The following is a 21,008-nucleotide window of genomic DNA, read 5'->3' on the forward strand; positions in this document are numbered from 1 at the left end:
ATTTACTTTCAATAAAATTGTCAAACTAATCTACACGAGCAGAGCAGAAGTAGGTAACTTCCAGAAAAACAGGGAAAATGTATAGGAAAATTTTAGGTCTGGTATAACTGATGATTACCATTAGCTCTGTGATTATAACTTTTGTGCCTTTTTTTTTATACAGTAGTCTTATTCTCATTGTGAACCTTTATGATACCTTTTACTGTGGTAAATTATTTAAAATGGAATGTAGGTACTAAAAAAGAACCATTTAGAATGTATTGATCATATTTTTATAATTTTCACTCATCACCAAGTACTTCTTGTTCGTATTCCTAGCTGTATTACAAAACTTAGCATTCATAACATTTTTTTCCACTGTTCTGAAACCAAGTTTGGGGGCTTTTGTAGTAGCTAGAAAAATCTTTAGAAATTTAGAAATGCTGTTATTTGTCAGGCTGTAAGGGTCAGAAAAGACCATTTGATCTTCTAGTCTGACCTCTTGTATCACATTTCACCGCAGCATTTCTCCATGCATTCTCTTCATCTTTACGTCATTTTTAATATCCATGTGAAGTACTACCATTTTCTAAACAATATATATTGATGCGTAAAGAGAAATTCTGATGCTATGTGTAATTGCAGATTTAGGACAGGAACCCTGTCACATCTTTAAATAAGAAAAGGAACAATTGACATGGTGCATACTTGGCACACCATAATTACCAACTTGTCTCCTCAACTTTCATGGCCTAAGCATGAAGAAAGAATTTGTCACTTCACCTGAATAGGTCAGAAAGATGAGATGAAAGCACGACAATGGGGATAATCCTATTACTGTAATTAAGGAATCATCATCTATCACTTCAGCTGTAAACAAAGCCTGTTTTCACCCAGGACTTCCTGAGCAAGTGAAGGCATCTGCTACCCCTTCACTATTCCAGTGCATGAAAAATCTTATTTCACTAACTATTTGTCTTGTTTAGGTTTTTAACCTCATGGGACATAGGAAACCTATTAAAACCTAGTGTTTTTCCTCTATACATATAGCAAATAATGAGAAAACCTGTTTAAAATGTTAAGTATAGAACTGTTTTCTAAAGCAGTAAAACAACATTCTTGTAGCAATACCGGTATTGAAGTTGATGAGGGAAAGGCTGGAGGGGAAAAAGCAATTTAAAAATATTCCTGAGCTGTTGAAGGATCACAGACCTACTAAAAGCTGACAACATTTTAAAAAGTCCTTGAAGCAGCAATTAAATGTTAACAAAAATATACAAATAACTGCTTTGTGTCTGTTATAAATGCCAGGACAAATTTAATGCCAAATTCAATAATTTGGTTTATTAAAATTCAAATCACAAAATTTGGAATCAAATTACAGAATTTTAAGTAATAAAAACAAAACAATACGAAACCCCACAAACAGCGACACTTACTTGACAGAATTTCTCCCGGGAAAAAAGAGAGCCAAGGGTGACCCAGAGACACGGAACCTGGCCGTCGGTGTCTCTAGCTGGGTACACGAATTTGCCATGTTCGAGGCTTGGTTTTTATACTCTTTATTCTGCCTCTGGCAATATTTCCCCATACTTCCCTTTGTTTCTTGGTTAGTTATTCAAACCCAAATTCGTCTCTGGTCGGATTGAAAAAGAGCTCCCCTCCCAAGTCCATGTGTTAATATTCAGTTTTTATGGATCCTTATAGTTGATGAATGTTTGAGATATGGGTGATATTGCTTGATGGTCTGTGAAGGTGGCTCCCGAGGTGTGAGTTGCTGATACTGGCTCATCTCAACAGGTCCCCTCCCAATACTTGAGAAGGCTGAAAAGTCTTTTGTTCCCTTCTGAATGGAGAAACCTCCTGAAACATAGACTTTTACCTGATATAAATTTATACAGCTTTATAATTTTCTAATTTACCATAAGAACATGAATTAATCATCTCACGTTTTTCACAATTCCCCCATTTCTTTTCTTTTGTTAACCATTTAATTCATGTTCGCATCGTCATCATTTTAGATTTTTCTTTAAATCTACTTAAAATTCCTCTCTTGAGTTTCTCGTTCCTTGGAGAAACACCTGACCAGCGATTCCTGAATCATGTTTGCCTTTTCTGCTTTTCTTCTGATCTTTCCAATTCCCATGTCCCTGACTGCCTTTGAGTGCCAGCCAGTTAACTTGTGTCTTAACAGGGGTAACTTTTTGGAGGAGCCATATGTCACAGGGCTGGCTCTTCACTGAGTGCACAGCCTGGTTCACACTCCCTAGAGTGATCCGCAGGAGCTTCCCTCTGTCTGGCCCAGCGTCTGTCGGGTTGCAACCGAACAACGGGGAAGTTTTTCTCTTCGCGACAGCAGGGGCTCTCTGCTCGGACCCTCGGGGTGGTTCGGACGGCATATCTCCTTTTACAAGCTCCCCACCAAGATAACTTTACCGGCTCTGCCACACACGGCACTACATTAGTTCGACGGCACTCAGTGGCTAACACTTGGGCCTTTAGATCCAATTTTCCCTTTAACCCCTTTTTTCGTATATTGAATACCACCCGGGATAATCTGGTTCTATCAATCCCAAACGTGTGGCACAGTCTAAGAATCGCATAGTCAGAGTCTGTTCTTCCTCAGAACTCCTGTGGCATAACCCCAGCGGCCTCCACCCCCACTTGCAGTGCACCACCCAAATTTCAAGACAATAATTGCATTTGAAATAGATATATGGATTGCAGGGGCATCCAGGTTCAGAGCAGCGAATGGATACTTCTTCTGCCATTTGTTTCTGATATCCTGGGGGTGGAGTTCCTTCTCTTTAAATTTCTGTAGCTCCGGATTCACCCTTCCTGATGTTCTTCCGTACTAGCACCTGTTAAAAACAAAACAGGGGAACCCTCCAAAACTGAGGGGTTAGCACAGACTACACCTTTGTCACATGAAAAAAACCCTCTTTTTCCAGAATCTATCTGATTTTATAAATTAACATCTTGAAGCTCTCTCACAGCTGGCTTCAAATTAAATTTATCAATTCAGATCTAGGTATAATGCAAGTTTAATTTTGAACAGTACTTTTTGAAAAATCTCCGGAAATACCTTACAGGAAGGAAACATGCTACGACTATTATTCAGACAATCTGAATATTTGAATGAGTTTTCTAGCTCATAATTCACTCATCCCCTTTATACAGAATAATTTACAATTCTTCATACGACTCAAAATCTTCTTTTCACACAAGAATGATTTAATTCCTTATCTAGAATTCAAGGAACTCAATACAAAATTCAAAAAAAAATCTTCTTTTTTTTGTACTGTTACAGGGAAAAATTAAAATTAACAGAAAGAGAATTTTACTTCTTATTAAACGAGGTTTATACTGAAACATACAAACAATTCTTTTTATATTCTACCAATACTTCTGACAATGTCCACTGGATATATAGCGAGTAAGCAATAAACACTAAGACTACTCCAAATCCCATAGCATTAACACAGGTTTTAGCTTTTTAAAGAAAAATTCAGTTTAAAAAAAAATCATAGACAAGCACAAACAATTTGGGCTTATTTCAAGAATCAAACTCAGCACATTTAGAGTGATTTGGTATACAGACAAACATTCATAAAACCCCGTATCCTACAATGTTTTGTGACAACAGCAGTTTCCAAGAGAATCAGTTGTGAAGGTTACACACATCTTCCCTCAGTTTCTGCAGTCTCAGTGCAATGAGTCCGCACTACTGCTAATTAACTGAACTACAAATTTATATTTCAGACCCCTACCCAGCGCGGCAAGATACAATCTACAGTAACAGCTGAAGTGACCACTTCGACAGGGAGCCAATTCAAACAATCAGTGAGCAGGACAACGTAATGAAGGATAACCTTTAAGCAACATTTGTACCTAATACAAATTAAAAGAAAAACTTAAGACCTCACCCATAATCCCGGGGGAGTATTTTAACAGGACATAGAAAAAAAAACAAGGCACACTAAATAGAAGAAAATGATATTACAAATAGCAGAACTTATTCCTTTACCACTTATAGAATATTCTAGACATATACAGATGCTATAAGAACAATACTGGCAGCAATATAAAAATGGCATCGCCTCAGGCACTTCTAACTTATTGCGGGTCTGAGCTTTCTTCAGTTTTTATCAAAAGAAGTGAATAAAGTAGCAAGACTAACTCATCTGTTTTAGATGGAAGGCATCAAAAGCTATGGTTAAAATGCATCAAAATACTCTGTAATATACCATGCATTACTTAAATTCGGAACTTAAGACTCAGAAAAGTTTTCCAAAGCCAGGAGTCACTGTAAACTTCAGGCCCCGGTAATCAGACAGCTTTATCTAGTGCAATTGCCAGAACATTAACACTACTGCTTTTTACCTCAGTCCTAAAAAAACTTCACAAACTTAGCCTCTCTTAACAAGCAAACTCGAGTTAACTTATGCCTAATTCCCAAAGCAAAGCTCCTGTATTTGCTATCCATTCTTGCGTATTATTAAACCTAAATACATGGCTCGAAGGACCACAAGCAAACACCGACCATACTTAACACCGGTGACACAAACGCTGTCTCTCATACATCACCTACTCTCCACCCCTGAAACACAGGCACCAGGGCAACCTCAAGGTTCACATCCTCCAAACTGAGGAGCAAGTAAGAAGACATAATATCAAAGGGACAACACAAACTATCTCCTTCTAAGGAGTCAGTAATTAAAATTAAGAAACCCGGTTCCCAACTAGACAAAATACATACAGAATAGGAACTGCAAAGAATAAAGAAAAATCCTGTAACTACCAACACAGAGAATTATACCACTTTCCCAACTTAATACTAGAATCCTGACTCCAACTACCATTCTAACACTATCTCGACAGAAAGATTTAGTTTCCAGCCTCTCAACAGCCGCTTTAATTTGGACTCCACCGGCCACATGCTTCAACCTTTTGAAAGAAAAACTTAAACAAACAAAACCCTTGCAATACATTGTCTGCCAACACAAATGCCATATTCCTGCTCAAGCTAACAATCCGAATTCAAAATGTAGCAATTGTTTCAAACATAGACGAACTACATCCACCATACTATCAACATTTTGATTTGCACGAAATCCTCACATGCAGTAGACAGGCAACCAAAAGGAAAATATATTTTCAGCTTTTCAAGAACAAACACCTAGGTATTTCCCACGCATAAGTATAGCTCTCATTCTTGGTCTCTTCTCTCAATACTTTTATCCATTTTTGCTTCCTATTTCACCTTACATGGCAGTTTTCTGCCCCAGGCAGCCTCGTCTAGTCACTTTAAAACTGCCGCTTTCCTTCGTCTCCCAGCAACCATGGACTGACTCGCCCTGCCGCTTGCGGGGGGGAAGGGGGGCGGGTTTCGTTCCTTTCCCACGTTAGCGAAAAGAGAAGAAAAGAAAAAAAGAAAAAACCCTAAAAAAACTCCGCCGATCTCGTCCAGGAGAAGAAAAAACCCTTTAAAGCAAAATACACAACTCTAGGGAGCCTCCAAAATGTATTCAGCCTGAAGTAAAAGATCCACCACCACCAAGGAAAAGAGTAAGCAAGATTCCTTTTAATTCCTTTTTCTATCTTTTTCTCCTTTTGCAGACTTGCGTGAATTCTCGCATTTCTAATTTGCACGCTTCCCAACACCACTAGTTATTCTCTAATGCATTCCAATTCACCTTTGGTAATTTCTGTTTTGCTCTACTGTCTAGCTTAAATTTCTTACGGGAATGCTTCTTTTTCCCCATTTTTCCTCCCGGGCCGTTCTTGCTCTCACACCAACTGTCCCACCCTGAATCCCTTCCGGGTTCTTCAAGATCTCCTTCGGGGGTCCTGGTTTTAGCCAGGGCTCTAACTGGTGTATACCTGTCTGGTTTATTCTTCCACCCTTCGTTTTTCTTACCCTTCTTCTCTTTTTCTCCATAGTTTAGCGTCGGTGGCCGAGGTGCGGGGTCAGGACCAGAAACGGGGGCAGGATTCCCTCTCGGGGATCTCCTTGAGCGGGAGGGAGGTTTCTGGAGTGGCCTCTGAGCTCGGGGCTCCGCATGGGTCTCGGATGGCAGTGCTAACGCTGCCACTGAGAAGGCCGAGGAGGAGGAAGGGGTCGGGGTAGGAGCTGACAGGATGTGGGCCACCGAGCCGTGAGAGAAGTTTATCCCGTAGTCCAGTTTATTCCGTGTTTCCCTTTCCTCAGAATACAGCTTTACTCGTACCCCATACCATAACAGAACATATGCCAATTCCTCAAATTCTCTCCTTTTCTTCTTCGCTACATGTTCCCACAGAGCTTCTCATGCCCATTCGTCAAAAGTACCAAACACAGGCCATATAAGATTAGGTCCTATCTCCTTTCCTCCCCAAACATTCATACACAAATAAATCATCCGATCTTTAGATGCCCCTCTCCTAATTGGGCATTCTTGCCAATCTTGCAACAACTTTCCTAATGGACTTTTCCGAGGGATTTCAAGAGCAGCCCCCGCTGAGGTTTCCCTTAAGGAATCCTCCCGATCTCTACTGAGATACGATCCCATACTCCCCGTGGCACAGAAGTTATGGGATACTATAAAAATTAAATCCCGAGTTTCCGAACTCGGTGCCGTTAACTTAATGATCCAACGGATGACCGTTCCGTGGATGTTCGGTTAACCGCAGGGCTCTGTAACCGCCACCGAAAAAATTGACGGACCCCACTCGGTCGCGGTCAAGAAGGCTTACTCGTCCCCGAACTCAAAAAGGGACGTCCTCTTTCCTTCAGGACCCCTGGTGACTCCCACACCCCATCGGGTAACACTCACACACGAAGCGAAATATCACGCGTTCTAATCGCTTCCCCGTCGGTCGGCCGTGTCCCTCGCGGGAGCAGCGGAACCGCGACCTTAAGGTCCGCTCTCGCTTCGTGATAAATCACGTCTCGTTCACGCACACACTCACACGCACATATACGTTCTCAAGCACTTGGTCACCCCACTCAACCACGCTATACTTACGGTCCTTTTCCTGCGTGGATTCTTCGTGCACTTAGACTGTTACGAGTGAAACAATACCGCGGTTCTAGGGGAAAACCCCTGCTGAGTTCCCGAGCCCCCCCCCAAGCTAGCTTGTCCTAATACCTAATACTTTCGCTGTTGTGGGTTCTGGGTTCGTAAAGCCAGTTCGTTCTACTGGACTTACCCGCTCTGCCAGGCCGCTTTTTACGGCGGGGCGCCTCCCAGTCAGAATCAGGGGTCCGTAGAATATTCAAAACTGGCCCCTCTGTTGGGCGACAAAATTGTTATAAATGCCAGGACAAATTTATTGCCAAATTCAATAATTTGGTTTATTAAAATTCAAATCACAAAATTTGGAATCAAATTACAGAATTTTAAGTAATAAAAACAAAACAATACGAAACCCCACAAACAGCGACACTTACTTGACAGAATTTCTCCCGGGAAAAAAGAGAGCCAAGGGTGACCCAGAGACACGGAACCTGGCCGTCGGTGTCTCTAGCTGGGTACACGAATTTGCCATGTTCGAGGCTTGGTTTTTATACTCTTTATTCTGCCTCTGGCAATATTTCCCCATACTTCCCTTTGTTTCTTGGTTAGCTATTCAAACCCAAATTCGTCTCCGGTCGGATTGAAAAAGAGCTCCCCTCCCAAGTCCATGTGTTAATATTCAGTTTTTATGGATCCTTATAGTTGATGAATGTTTGAGATATGGGGGATATTGCTTGATGGTCTGTGAAGGTGGCTCCCGAGGTGTGAGTTGCTGATACTGGCTCATCTCAACAGGTCCCCTCCCAATACTTGAGAAGGCTGCAAAGTCTTTTGTTCCCTTCTGAATGGAGACGCCTGATTTTCAGGGTGGTCAGTTTCACCATCTGCTGCAGAAACCTCCTGAAACATAGACTTTTACCTGATATAAATTTATACAGCTTTATAATTTTCCAATTTACCATAAGAACATGAATTAATCATCTCACGTTTTTCACATGTCTAATTTACAATTACGTGTGCTCAGACTCACCATAACATTTTAGCCAGTCTTAAACATTATGAACACCCTTGCAATGCGGATTTTGCTCAGTCTCAGCTCTCTTTCCAGATCAAGCTGCTAGGCCATATGTTTGAACCTTAATCACCTGTCAATTGCCATCTAGCCTACATTTCTGTAAAATAGGTTCAGGAAAAAATCAAACTAGATTAATTTGCAAGTAATTAAACTACAGAATTCTATCTGGTTTCTTTACAGTTTTCCTTTTAGCTATCAAAGGCAAAACTGTGTATAAAAGAAAACAAAAAAAATTGAAATTAATTTACTTTTGGAAATTATTTTTTCCCACTCTACCTGTAACTGTAGTCACAATAATGTTTCTGATACTATTTAAAACTATTTCTTTGTTTTTGTTGTTGCTTCACCGGTAACAAAATTTTTGGTAATGAAATTGCAGTAGCACCATTTTCTCCAAAAGGTTGTCTTTTGGTTATATTACAAAAATATCTGTGCCTTTTATTTGTTTCATACAGGTGCAGCAGCTGTGCCTTGGACATGCTTCACATTGATTTCAAGTTCTGTGTACAAGCCTGCATACAGTTTTGTGTGCATTCTAAGAATCAAGGTGACATCTCTGAGTGGTAATGTTGTGCCAGCTCTCTGAATTTCACTAGAGAACAGCAATTATTTTTTTTCCTGGAACCAAATTTATTACATCAGTTGACTCATCAGCCTGAAAATCACTTTTTGATAGCAACCAGTATTAGCTCCCCCAGAAGTCATAATCACAAAGATTTTAAAACTCATTTTGAAACTGCTGTATTTCTTGGTTTGAATTACAGAACTAGTTTTCTGTGTTACTTACTGTGTTTCACAAGGAAAGCTTTCCAGTCTGAGGCACTGAATCCCCCACGTTTCAAAAGCAAGAAGTAGTGTCCACTCTACCTTCTACAAAGAATTAATCATTCATGCATTTTCTTTTGTATATCCCCTTAGAGAGTCTATGTCTTTTCTACCCTACATCATTTCCTAGGACATCAGTGATCCTCACAGCTTTTCAGAATATCTACCACATTTTTATATACTGATTGAAATGACTATCCACCATGATCCCTTTTAACATCACTTCTGTGCAGCTGAATTAAAATATCAGCAAAAACATGAATATAAACAAATAAATTTAAATTATAGTGACTCTTACATTCATTTACAGGATGACAAACTTTTTCAGACCTTCATGAAGGCTTGCTAGTTTCCAGTGGTAGAAAATATACAATAAAATGACCCCATAATTCAAATCTGTAGCTCAAAAATCAGCACCCTTTACTTTTAGATTTAAGTGCCATCACTAATTGCTGATGAAATGCACCGACTCGTTCTCTCTGGGCTGGCCAGTTCAAGATGCAACGAGATCTGAACATTCCTCTTCTCAGGTGAAGGGCATGATACAACTTGTAATCTTGGATGTCATCCAGGAAGATCAGTATGATGGAGTCCCGACTTTGTTCAACAGCTTGCTGAAGAGCATGGTACACCTTGAAACTGAAGCAAAAATAAGACAGAAATCAATGTTTTCTTTTATGTGAAAGAAAAAGAAAAGACAAACAGTTCTTAACAGGGGTCTTAATGTCTATTTTGTGATATACAATGGTTATTACTTTTCTTAAATTAATTGCCTCTAACTACAAAAATAAATTAACGCTCTAAAAATATAACCCAAGTCTACTGTCTTGATATAGCCTTGTTTAGCAAAATCCCTTTCTTTATGAGACCACTATATAAGAGTGGTGAAAAGACTAAAGGCAAACAAAAATCATCTTTCAGTGTTAGTGGCCTCACTCATTGTTGCTCTTCTTCAAATGTGTAATTTTAAGGAAAGCAATCTGCAAAGGTGGCAGCCTGATTTTTGGAAAAAAACCCCAAGCAACCAAAACAAAAGAAACCTGCCCCCCCCCCAAAAAAAAACCAAAACCTGTAAAACAAAAAGAAAAATAACAAACCAAACAAGCAAAAAAAAACAAACAAAAAAATAAATAAAACAAACAAACATATCAAAGAAATAAACAAACCCCAAAAAAACCCAGGGAAATGCCTAAAACATTAACTTAGATATTCAAATGTACACTACCATATGTGTGAAACAATTAACTTTTTAACTAAGGAATTATTCTGAAGTTACAATATATTAGGTAAACATATTGAAGTAGATTTTGCATGGGTAATTTTTATAAAATGCCATTTTTTAAATTACAATAAAAAATATCTTGTTAAAATACCTCTTGAGAAATTCTTCCCCTTACAGATAAAATTTTATATACTACTCACTTTTTACACCAGGGATCCTGTAAGAGGTGTTCAGTCACAACAAAAATAATCTTCCTGCTCATTTTTATGCTGTTAATTGTGGCTTCAAATTCAGATATACCTGCTTCAAAGTCCCGTTCTTCTAAACAAAACTTAATTTCAAAGTGGTTATTTTTTTCCAGAGATATGAAATTTTTAGACACCCAATTCTTGTCCTCTCTTGCATGAATAACATAGGCATCATAATAATACTGTTCTTGTTGTCTCTCAAATTCTTTAAATCCAAGTGTTCGATTAACTAAAATATTCCAGTAGAAAGCTATTCTCCACCCTTCAAAATGGATGGTAAGGACAATAAAAATGAGTAGTGTCACAATAGTGGTAGAGATCACAAAAAGAAGTTTAAATGGAGCACTGTCTTTGCAGGCTGAGGTATCAAAATACAAAACCAGACTACCATGATATTTAGGTGGGGTGTTGCAAATGTACTGGGACCTCAATCCAGGTATATCTACTTGGGTCTTATTAAGCCAATCAGCAAACCAAGCAATGCTTTCACAGGTACAATCAAAGGGATTGGAATCCATCTCTAGTTTTCTCAAGCTCCTGAAAGGTGGGCCAAATACTTTTTCTTCAACTGAAGTTATCAGATTTTTCTGAAGGTTCAGTGAATTCAGAGAGGCTTGGTCATCAAACAGAGTTGCTGGAAGCAAATTCAAATTATTCGATCCTAAATCCAAGTGTTTTAATTGAAACAGACCCTTGAAAACCTCAACTGGGATCTCATCAAGCCCATTTGATTTTAAATTAAGAATCTGCAATTTGGGAAGACCTTTTAAAAAAAGAACAGGGCCATCCGGATTTGCATGTTTCCAAAGCCGGGCTAAATTGTTGTGCTGCAAATCCAGGATGTCAAGTTTCCCAAGTCCATCAAACAAGTCTTCTTTTATGTTTGCTATGTTGTTATTGCTGATGTCCAGGACAGTCAGGTTTCGTAGAGGATGAAAAGGTGAAGGAGAAAGTGCCAGATTATTGCAGCCTACCTTCCTCAGCATCAGTTTTCTAAGGCTTGGGACAAAAATGAATGATTCACTTTGCAAAGTCAAGTTTTTATTATAGGAAAGATAAATATCTTGTATGTTATCAAGACCTTTAAACACATGACCTGTAAGCTGTTGACTAATTTCATTGAGACCAAGATCAAGAATTTTCAGGTGTCTCAGGGAAGAAAATGCCCCACTTTCTATTGTAGAGATTCTGGTTTTTGTGAGGTTGAGAACCTGTAAGCTAGAATTAGCAAGTGATGAAAATGTTTTATTAGTTATTCTTTGTAAGTTTATGTTGCAGTTGCAAAGACTCAGATATTTCAGGTTGTTCAGACCTGTGAACATATTAGCAGTAATTCCTGGAAAATTGTTATTATCCATTACAAGGTACTCCAGGTGGTATAGCCAATGAAAAGAAAAATCTTCAATTTTCCCAGTAAGTGAGTTTATAAGATTCAAATATTTAAGACTGGATAATCCATAAAATAAACGCGGAGATACATGAATATTATTAAGCTTCAGGTTTAAGTATTGTAAACTTGAAAGCCACTGAAATGAGTCATTTTCTATGACAGAGAGAGAATTTTGGGAAAGGTTTAAAATTGTAAGGTTTGTTCCTTGCAGTCCCTGGAAAGTTGACTTGTCAATGTAGGAAAGCTTCACGTGGCTCAGCGAGAGGTTTCGAATTGCTGTGTTTGATAATTCTGTGCAAAGTTTCTTTGTGCGATTTTCACCAAGTTCAATATTGTTCAGTATGAGGCCAAACAGATTTCCAATTGTATGGAAACATCCCGTATGAAACTGAAAGGACAAGAAAAAAAAAATTCTTGACCTAAACAAGGGGATTATGTAAGAAAGTTGACCAGTAAAACAAAAACTTGGAAAGGTTTTCAAATGAGATTTTCAAGCAGAATAGAACTCCTACACGCAGATTGCTTCACGGCCAAGTTCAGACAAACACTTTTTTGGAGTTTACACTTCTTGTGACAATAGTTCTATCATTTATAACATGATTATCATAAATCTGAGTAGTATTATTTTAGAAGAAGTTAGCCGCTTGGTGAGATGCAAGTGTGTATCCAAAGATTGAAACTCATTCTCTAGAAGTATCTTAAAATTTCTGATATCTTTCTTCAGCTTTCTTTTATTGGTATCTGCTAGGTATAATAATTTACTAGTTTTTAGGTCTGCAGACAGATGAGAAGTAACCCAGTTTCTCTGTGCAAACAGAAGCTATTTTGAAATCTAATACTGCACACTTGCTTTCACAATACGGATCACAAGCTTTTATCATAGTGCTGGCCCCTCATCTTGATTAAGATATCAGCTGGGATTAAATACTCCATTTGTCAGAATGATTCAAATGCATAAGGCTGCCTTTTAGATAGCAGAACTATAAACCAGAGCAGCTGAAACTGGCACAAAGTAGTAGTGCCCAAGAAGGGAGTAGTAGCCTTTACTCGTCCACACCCTGGACCCTTGTGCCAGAATAGCCCTACATGTAGTCACACAGTGAACCAGGTGGGGAACCAGTGTGACTTCAAGCTAAGCAAGCCAAAACACCTGTAGAGTTTTCCCAGTGATCCAGCACATGTCCTCATAAAAGCTGGAATCAGAAACAGGGAAGGATGAAGGGGCCAAGAAAAAGAGAATAGTGGGATTCACTCTTAGCAGTGATACAAACTTATACCACCTTAAAATATTCTTTTAGATTTATATACATACTTTTAGAGATCAATCAACTGGGAAACAAAGCAAAAGAAACAAACAAAAGCCAAACTAATCAAGGCAAGTCCATGCATATTCAGTGTTTGTATGCTGAGGGTCAACCAGTTTAGAATTGCCACACTTAGCATCACTCTTCAAAGAATTGTAACACTGAGAAGCAGATTAGAGAGCACACTGAAGTAGATGGAAGACAAAGTATTTATGTGGGTTTTTTTATGGGAGTGAGTATATGTTTCTGGAACGATTATTTCTCTGGGGTTCCCATAGCCACAAGTGAATGCTCTCTTTGATTAACAGGAAAGTGAAACCTAGATTGTATAACCAGACTTTCATAGTACCACACTTTTTACCCACTTAGAAAGTGTGTCAGCCCTTCATCTTCAGCACATGCAAAAGTTCTGCACAGAAAATACCTGGTAAGAATTCTTAGAGCACCTCGATTTCGGTCTTGCTTGAGACCTGTGACCTACATGGAACCAGCCTATATGAAACTAGCCTGTGCTGGTTTCAGTGGCAAAACAATAATTCTGTAAATCACTGCTGGAGGTCAGGAGTAATGATGTTTAAAATAGAATAGGTTTTGGACCTAAGCAGATCAAAACTGTAATGTAAATGCCATAAAACCATAAAGGGTAAATCAGGATAGTTCCATTTTATGCTTACACCTGTTGAATTTCTGTTGAAATTCTTCCTACCTCTTTTAGTGGATTTGATGACAAATCAAGACTATTCAATGAGGTGTTGCTAAGAAAACGGAAGTCTTCTTTTTTCAACTCAGTGATTTGGTTGCTACCCAACATGAGCTTATGGAGTTTCTCCAACTGTTGCTCCAATCCTAAATTGGCTGACTTCAAAGGATTATGAGATAGGTCCAAAATATTCAAGTTCTGGAGAGACAATGCAAGAAAAAAAGTATAAAATTATTTTTAAATTTTTATTTTATGTAATACACAAAAAATTTAGAAATATTTCTTTGAAGTATAATTGATTAGAAATTAGTTGCAATACTACACTTAAAATAAATTTGTAATAGAGAAATGGCAGCTTTCAAGCTCCTGCTGGAAGAAGCATTTTGTTTCTTTCACACCAGTAACTTTCATGGTAATAACCTGCTAAATAGTATTAACCTGCTAAAGTAACTACTGCAAGCCAAAGTAGATTTAGTTGAAGTTCCTTAATCCACTGAAGGCCCTCCTGCCTCAGAGAAAGTGATCAGTGCAAACGCCAACAGCTGGCTGCAGTTACAACTCTTGCAGTATTGAACATTGCATTCCGCGCTTTTTCAGCATGGTCCAGCCCCGTAAATGGAATGAGGAAGGTGAAGTTCCCAGCATGGAAGCTGGCTGCACTCACTTGTATTTAGTTGTATCAGCAGTCTTACAATGCAAGAAAGTGGACTTGATGTAATTGAACTGGAATACTGAGTTTAGCAGAAAAGTTCAGACTTACTCAAAACTACATTCACACTCATTAGAATACTGAGTGACAATTACTCTTTTTTTTTTTGATATTGTCTTATTTTTGTCTTTAGCCTCTTCCTTTTGTGTGATTCCTGCCTGGTGTAAAGACACTGAAATAGTCCTTTCCTGTTTTCTGTGGTGGTTCCCCAATCTCTGCTACAGACAAGAATATTTAACCACATGTAAACTACTAAGTAAAGCAAAGGTACAATAAAAACATTTTTACTCTGTCTCCATTCTGAAAATCCTGAGAGACACTACATTCAGCCTAAGCACTGGCCTTCCTGGTTTGAATACTTAAACCTCAACCTTGAGAATTTAGGCTACCAGCTACCCAGGCAGCTCAGGTTCCACACCATCCACCTTGCTGCTGTTCTCATCATCTGCTGCTGCTGTTCGCTCAGCACATATCCTGCATGGAGAGGCACTTCAAAGGGATGCAATACAGAAAAAGGAATGGAGAGCATTGACTCACAAAGATCACTGAGACTCCAACATGCTGTAACAGAAGAAGCCCCAAGGCCTCTGCAGCAAAAATCAGTGAAAGATTATACGTTGGGTATTTTGAGATACCAAGGCAGCAGTTCTGTCTACACACCGGAAAATACAGGACCTTCCCCCTTTATACTTTATTTACGGAAAAGGTACATTTCTAACTCTTACCTTCAGGGTTTTGAAAGGATCATTTTTTATATTTAGTCTGTTGTATCCTAGACTGAGCTCAGTCAGGTTGGTGCAGGAAGCAAAGGTTCTGTCAGGGAGCTGACGCAATTCATTATGTTCTAACTTCAGAATCTGCAACAGGGGCACATTTCTGCACAATTCTGGTTGCAGTTTAGAGATGATGTTGTAGCCTGCATTCAAGTAAACCAGCTGGCTGTACTTGGTCAGATTTGCAGGACCTAGTTGTCTTAGCTGATTATGAGAAATGTCCAAATTCGTTATATTGTTTGGAAGATCAGAGGGAATTTGAGTCAGCTTGAGGTGACTGCAGTCAGCCATTTCATTTTGGATATGACATTGCTTTCCAGCTGATGCACATGGCCAGAAGACAAACATCAGTCTGACATATAAGCTGCTCCACCAAAGAATAGAGTTTCGCATCATTCTATCTGCAAAGGCAAAATGAACACTGCAAATTACAATCATTTTGACACAACTTGCATCTTCAACTGAAGGCTAAGCAAGGAAGGCTTAAAAAAGATGTGATTTCATAGTGAGCAAACAGTCAATGTTTTTAACCCATGAATTTTTTTCTGCATTCATTTCTGCAGAAGAGTTATGTCTAATAATCTCTCTAAATAAAGACTTTTATTTAAAAGCAATAATATTGTCTTATGTAAAAATAGATATGTTCAAAATCTACCAACTTTATCTATTATCGATAAAAATTTCCAATAGCTTTCTCTTTTCTGATTAATTTTGCATTGCTTTAACATTCATGAAATACAATAAATATGACAAATTGTGCATAAGCATCTCATTGTTAGTAATTGATCTCTGAGATTAATTACATGGAAAATATTTATAGTTATATGCAGCAAAAATACATAAAAATACATAACATACCACTTGTTTCTTTTACTGTTCTTGCCAATTTTTATTTTACAAGTCAATCAAACAAATTTCTGTCATTCCATCTTACAGAAAAAGAAGAAATACCAGGCTATAGCAACATACATGAGAAAGTAAGAACACACAAAATAAATCAGTACCAACCTAATCAGAGAATGAAATGAAGAAGAGCCAAGGTATAGAGAAGACACTGCCCACAGATTTATGCAAATACTTTCAGGAAAACGTACATATTTATTAATTTATATACTCCATAACTTTTGGTCATTTAGATTAGGATATCAAAATTGAAACTCTAGTTTTCAATTGCTATACCTGTTTTGTCATTACATTTCTAATGAAACTTAGGCTTTTTCATACTTTGTTGATTTTCCATGTAGTATCCCTTAGATTTAAATTCACCTGGTGAATCTAATCTTCATCACTTGGTAATAAAACTTTACTGCACAAGGAAGAAAATAATTCCATATAAATTCTAACCAGAACAGAGCTGTAAGAGCTCAGAAGGGTTTGAGGCTCTATGACTCAGCTAGTCTTCTGAGTCACAGAGCTTCTCTAATTAAATGGGATTTCTTCTAATCAAAAGAAAAGTCCTCTGTATTTCCCATATTATTCTCTACAGAAGTAATCTTTAGTAGAGGGAGAACTTTGTGAGTGCTTACTAGAAGGTCTTTCTCCATGCTTTAGCAGAGGACAGTAAGCTTAGGTTCCTGTCTTCAATTTTTTCTTTTTTAAAAAATAGAAAGCTTATACTTTCAACCTTGATACTTAGTGTCTCAGTCTTGATATACTCATATCTGTATGGCCTTCTGTCAACAAACTTGGGACCTTCCTACCAACCTCAATTTACCCATGATTTCAGTCTCAGCAGCATGGGCTGCCAGGCAGAGAAGGCTCTTATTGCCTGGTACTGAACAGGCTATAGATGGGAATAAATCTGCCTAGACTTAACAGGAAGCTAGAAGAGCTTTTCAAAAGACCAACTCATGGGAAGTATGAGCTTTCTTACTTCTATAGCTCTTATTTTCCTTTGCTAGGAACCTGTGTTTAATTAATATGATCAAGATTTGAGCACATTAGAGTATTGCACTTTAGCAAACAATGAAACAAGAAATGAGAAGAGAAATTAAACCAGCACATTTGCATTAAAAAAAAGAAAAATTATTCATAACTGGTGTTTTCTAAAGAGACAAATTTCCACTAGCATAACAAAAACACTCTAAGGAACTGACACGGCAACCTGCAGCCAAACAGGAGCTTAGAAGGTGACACCCCAGCAGTCTGACTCCATAGCTGACCTGCCTTTTAGGAGGGCATGCACTAGGACTGCTCCAGTGACAAAAAGTCACATAATAGTAGCCAGAGGGGAACCTCATGGCTGCCTTTTGGGGAGCAACCTGGCCATCTAAGGAGAGACATTTGTATGATCCAATAGGAGTGGGGATACAAGCAAGAGATAGGGGGACACAAAACATAGCAAAGGTACACACAAAGGACTACAAAAGACGGTTTAAAATAAACCTTAACGAAAAAACAATTCCCTGCTGGGGACTGCATGTCAGGCTGACCCACATCCTGCAGTTCTCATAGCCTGGCTCTCCACTCATCTGCCACTGGTCAATGGGGAAGAGGAGGGGACAGCAAACTCTTGGTCCTGCGGACAGCCTGGCCCACTACAGCTGCTGCCAAACACAGCACCTGTGTCCTGGCAGCTGAGGAAAATAAAGGAGCACTTGTTCTACCTCTTTCCTCTGCACCCCAACTGCTGGAAACACTATGAAAAACAAAAGGGAATCTTATCTGTGACAGAATCTTGCATCCTGGTCTGCATGGTTCTCAGGGTTTGTTTTAGGGTGATCAGGCAGCTGCTGGGTACTGCAGCGATTGTTGCCAGCTCACTTTTATGTTTGAAAGGCAGAAGAAAGCTATTGTGCAATCACAAAACTGGTTCTTTAGCTGGCTTCCAGGAAGGCCCAATGGGCTGCCTTTTCCTGGTTTTTTTATTGCAAGAAATCTGGAAACAGCTTCAGGTGTTTTAGCTGTGTCTGGGGGTCCAGTGAAGAAAGCATACACCATTATCAAACTTCAGGGACAGCGTTTCAGACGGGCAAGAGAAAGAAATACACTTTTAACATTATGAGCAAGAACTTTAAAAACTGGCACTAACTTGGCTAACTTGCAAGTTAAGAGAAATCCAGGATCAAGGAAATCAGCCAAACTCCTGAGCAGCACTTTTGCCTTCGCACCCCAACATTCACATTTATTCCTAGGAAGTGAAGAATTTTACCGACTCACCTGTGCGGGCTTTATCCCCTTCTGTCTGGAAGCATCCCAGCTCTGCACTAGTTTCTCAGCACAGAGTGGGGAAACGCTCTGCCCAGAGGCGGAAGAAGTGAAAGCGAAAGCGCGGCCAGGGGAGCGGCGGGCCCGGCTCCGCCAGCCCGCGGCAGGAGCATCCCGGCAGCGGCAGCCGCGCGTCCCCGTCCGCACCGAGCCCGCTGAGACGAGGGGTGCAGAGGTGCTGGGGTGCAGACAGCTCCTACCCTCACAGCTGGGCTGCCGCTTGTGGTTGCTGACCACAAGTAAACCGACTGAAACACGCAGATGTGTCACAAGTGAGCGGCAGCATCACACGATCCTATTTAAAACTCAGTTACAGTTTATTCCTGGCTGTTTCCAGTGTCTCTGAAAATCCTCAAGGGCATATCCCAAAAGCCGATATCCTGACAGACAGATTACTGACATAGGAATATTAGTTTTTAAAGTAGAAACAGCAACAATGTTTCCTACAGAGCCATGTACAGTATTCCTTTTAAAAGGGAATTTGATTATTTCATATAGTAATAGATTTAATTTCTAAGAGAGAAAATAAAATATTTTGTATTAAAAAAAACCCAAAAACAAACCAACAAATTGTTTTTAAAAGTCTAAGTTCAAGTTTCAGGTACAGCTTTCAGATGTGTGTCTTCTTCACACTTTTATTTGTGGATCTGTGTGTCCTGGCTTTCCAAAGGACATGACCATCAGTATTCTGGGGGAACTTCTCAGTACCAGCTTCTTGACATGACAAGAAGTGCTATTGCTTCAACAACATTGGCATTTATGAGTATTCTGCAGAACTGATGCAGCTATATGTGGAACACACCAACAGCTGATATTTTTAGTTGTGCAGTCCCCTCTTAAGTGAAGAGTGAATAGCTGCAGACTAACCCAGGAAATAATAAAGTTGGGCTTTAATTCTTTATTGGAAATGTTTGAAATTATAACCTGCGGCAATGTGTTAACTGCCTGCCCATCAGGCCCTCTGGGGAGGGAGGGATCTTGTGCTGGTTTCTGCCCTAAATCTGGGACAAATTTGCTGTGGAGGAGGTTATCTGGGAGATAGGCTGGGTAACAGAGAGATGGAGGCCCTTATTTCCTACTTCTGTTCTCCGATTCTTTCAGCAATTGCAGAATTGAAATTAATTTTAATTCTTGGAACTGGGACACAAACTGAGACCAGAACCAAGATCCTGAGGAGCTGAAAGGCTCTAAAGCCTTTCATTCTATTTCACAGTTAACGAACTTGATCCTCCCTTTCTTCTTGGTGTGGGAAGAGTAAATTTCTCTTCTGTGCTGTCCAATGTGCTCATGTCAGGATAAGGTCATTTGATCAGAAGCACAGCCAGCTGAAGTCACATTAAGTTAATCTGAAGAGGATTTTCGCTTTGTGTGTTATAATTCTGCTGCTTTAGAACACAGAAGATTACATTGATGGTAAAAAACAAAATAATACAACTTAATAATAAAACATAATAATAACAACCTTTGCAGATCACTATTCCAGCATAGCAATGCTGTCTGGTATTTTATCTCTCCTTACACCATACTCATAACTACAGATAAAATGTGCTCTTTGATCTCACCTTACAATTTATTGCTTCTCAAACCTCTCTTCCCTATATACAGAGGAGACTATTAGGAAGCTACAGTTTTCCCAGGCACAATGGAGGAAAACCATCTAATGCTAGTGAAGCTGTTATTTTTTTACTTAGGCCTTCTCAACACTCTAGCCATACAAAAATATCAGTGGCTCAGGGAGTGGTCAAAATCTTCACTCTTTTGGAGGTCTTGCAGTGGGGGTAAGAACATTTCTTCTAGTGCAGAAAATTTCAAAGCAACTAGGCTCTTGTAAATATTTTGCAGTGTGATTTACAAGCGCCTGCAAGATAGTATTGTGCAAGATACACTTTAGGGCATACAGAACCATGCAGATTCAACAAGTACGGTTGGTAGTTCTGAGGCAGACAACACAGTGGATACCTTTGTGCTCACTTCAGTGGTGTGCAATCTCATCAGTTCCCAAGTCGCCATAACTCCACTGTGTAGCCTACTTTATGCTATACTTATGTTTTCAAGTTCTGGAAAGAACATGACAGCACATAATGGAGAGCATAGCCAAGCAATCCACATGTCCAGAGAATAATTTAGAAAAAAAGCAGTACAAAAATTAGGCAAGGCTTTCATATTGTGGTCCGGGTAAGCTTGAGTGAGGTGGTTCTGAATGGTAACAAAACACAGTCAGGCAAAATACTGGAGATGCAGCCATTTCACTTACATATTTAAGAGCAGAGTAACCAGCTTGAGCTTATCCAGTCTACAAACACAAGAGGGTGGGGATGTATGTGCAGTATCTCATGGAACACTGCCAGAGCTAACATGCCACCAAACCTGAGCCTAGGGAAAAAGGAAATCTACTGATCTCAACTGATCTACAGATACAAAGAAGTGTATTAACTTAGCACATGGCTAATGGGACTTCAGTGTTTTTGTAAACTGCAAGTCATGCTGCAAGCATCAGGGGGAAGACCTAAAATGAGAGAACACATGCAGACACTTCAATGACTGTCAGCCGCTCAAAAGGTGGAAGCATCTTTTGTTG

The 21,008-nt window shown here is 39.2% G+C and overlaps 1 protein-coding gene across 1 annotated transcript; it reads right to left on the reverse strand.

Annotated features, from left to right (window-relative positions):
* Window positions 1–1,308: 1,308 nt before the first annotated feature.
* Window positions 1,309–18,664, reverse strand: TLR3 (toll like receptor 3). Its single transcript, XM_063402086.1, has 5 exons — window positions 18,383–18,664; window positions 15,176–15,624; window positions 13,748–13,939; window positions 10,300–12,125; window positions 1,309–9,516 (listed from the first exon to the last, which is right to left on the reverse strand). The coding sequence occupies exons 2-5, from the start codon at window positions 15,617–15,619 to the stop codon at window positions 9,288–9,290; spliced, it is 2,691 nt and encodes an 896-aa protein (XP_063258156.1). The 5' UTR covers window positions 15,620–15,624; window positions 18,383–18,664; the 3' UTR covers window positions 1,309–9,287.
* Window positions 18,665–21,008: the final 2,344 nt, after the last annotated feature.

This window comes from Prinia subflava, chromosome 7 (genome assembly GCF_021018805.1).
Source record: "Prinia subflava isolate CZ2003 ecotype Zambia chromosome 7, Cam_Psub_1.2, whole genome shotgun sequence".
NCBI lineage: Eukaryota > Metazoa > Chordata > Aves > Passeriformes > Cisticolidae > Prinia > Prinia subflava.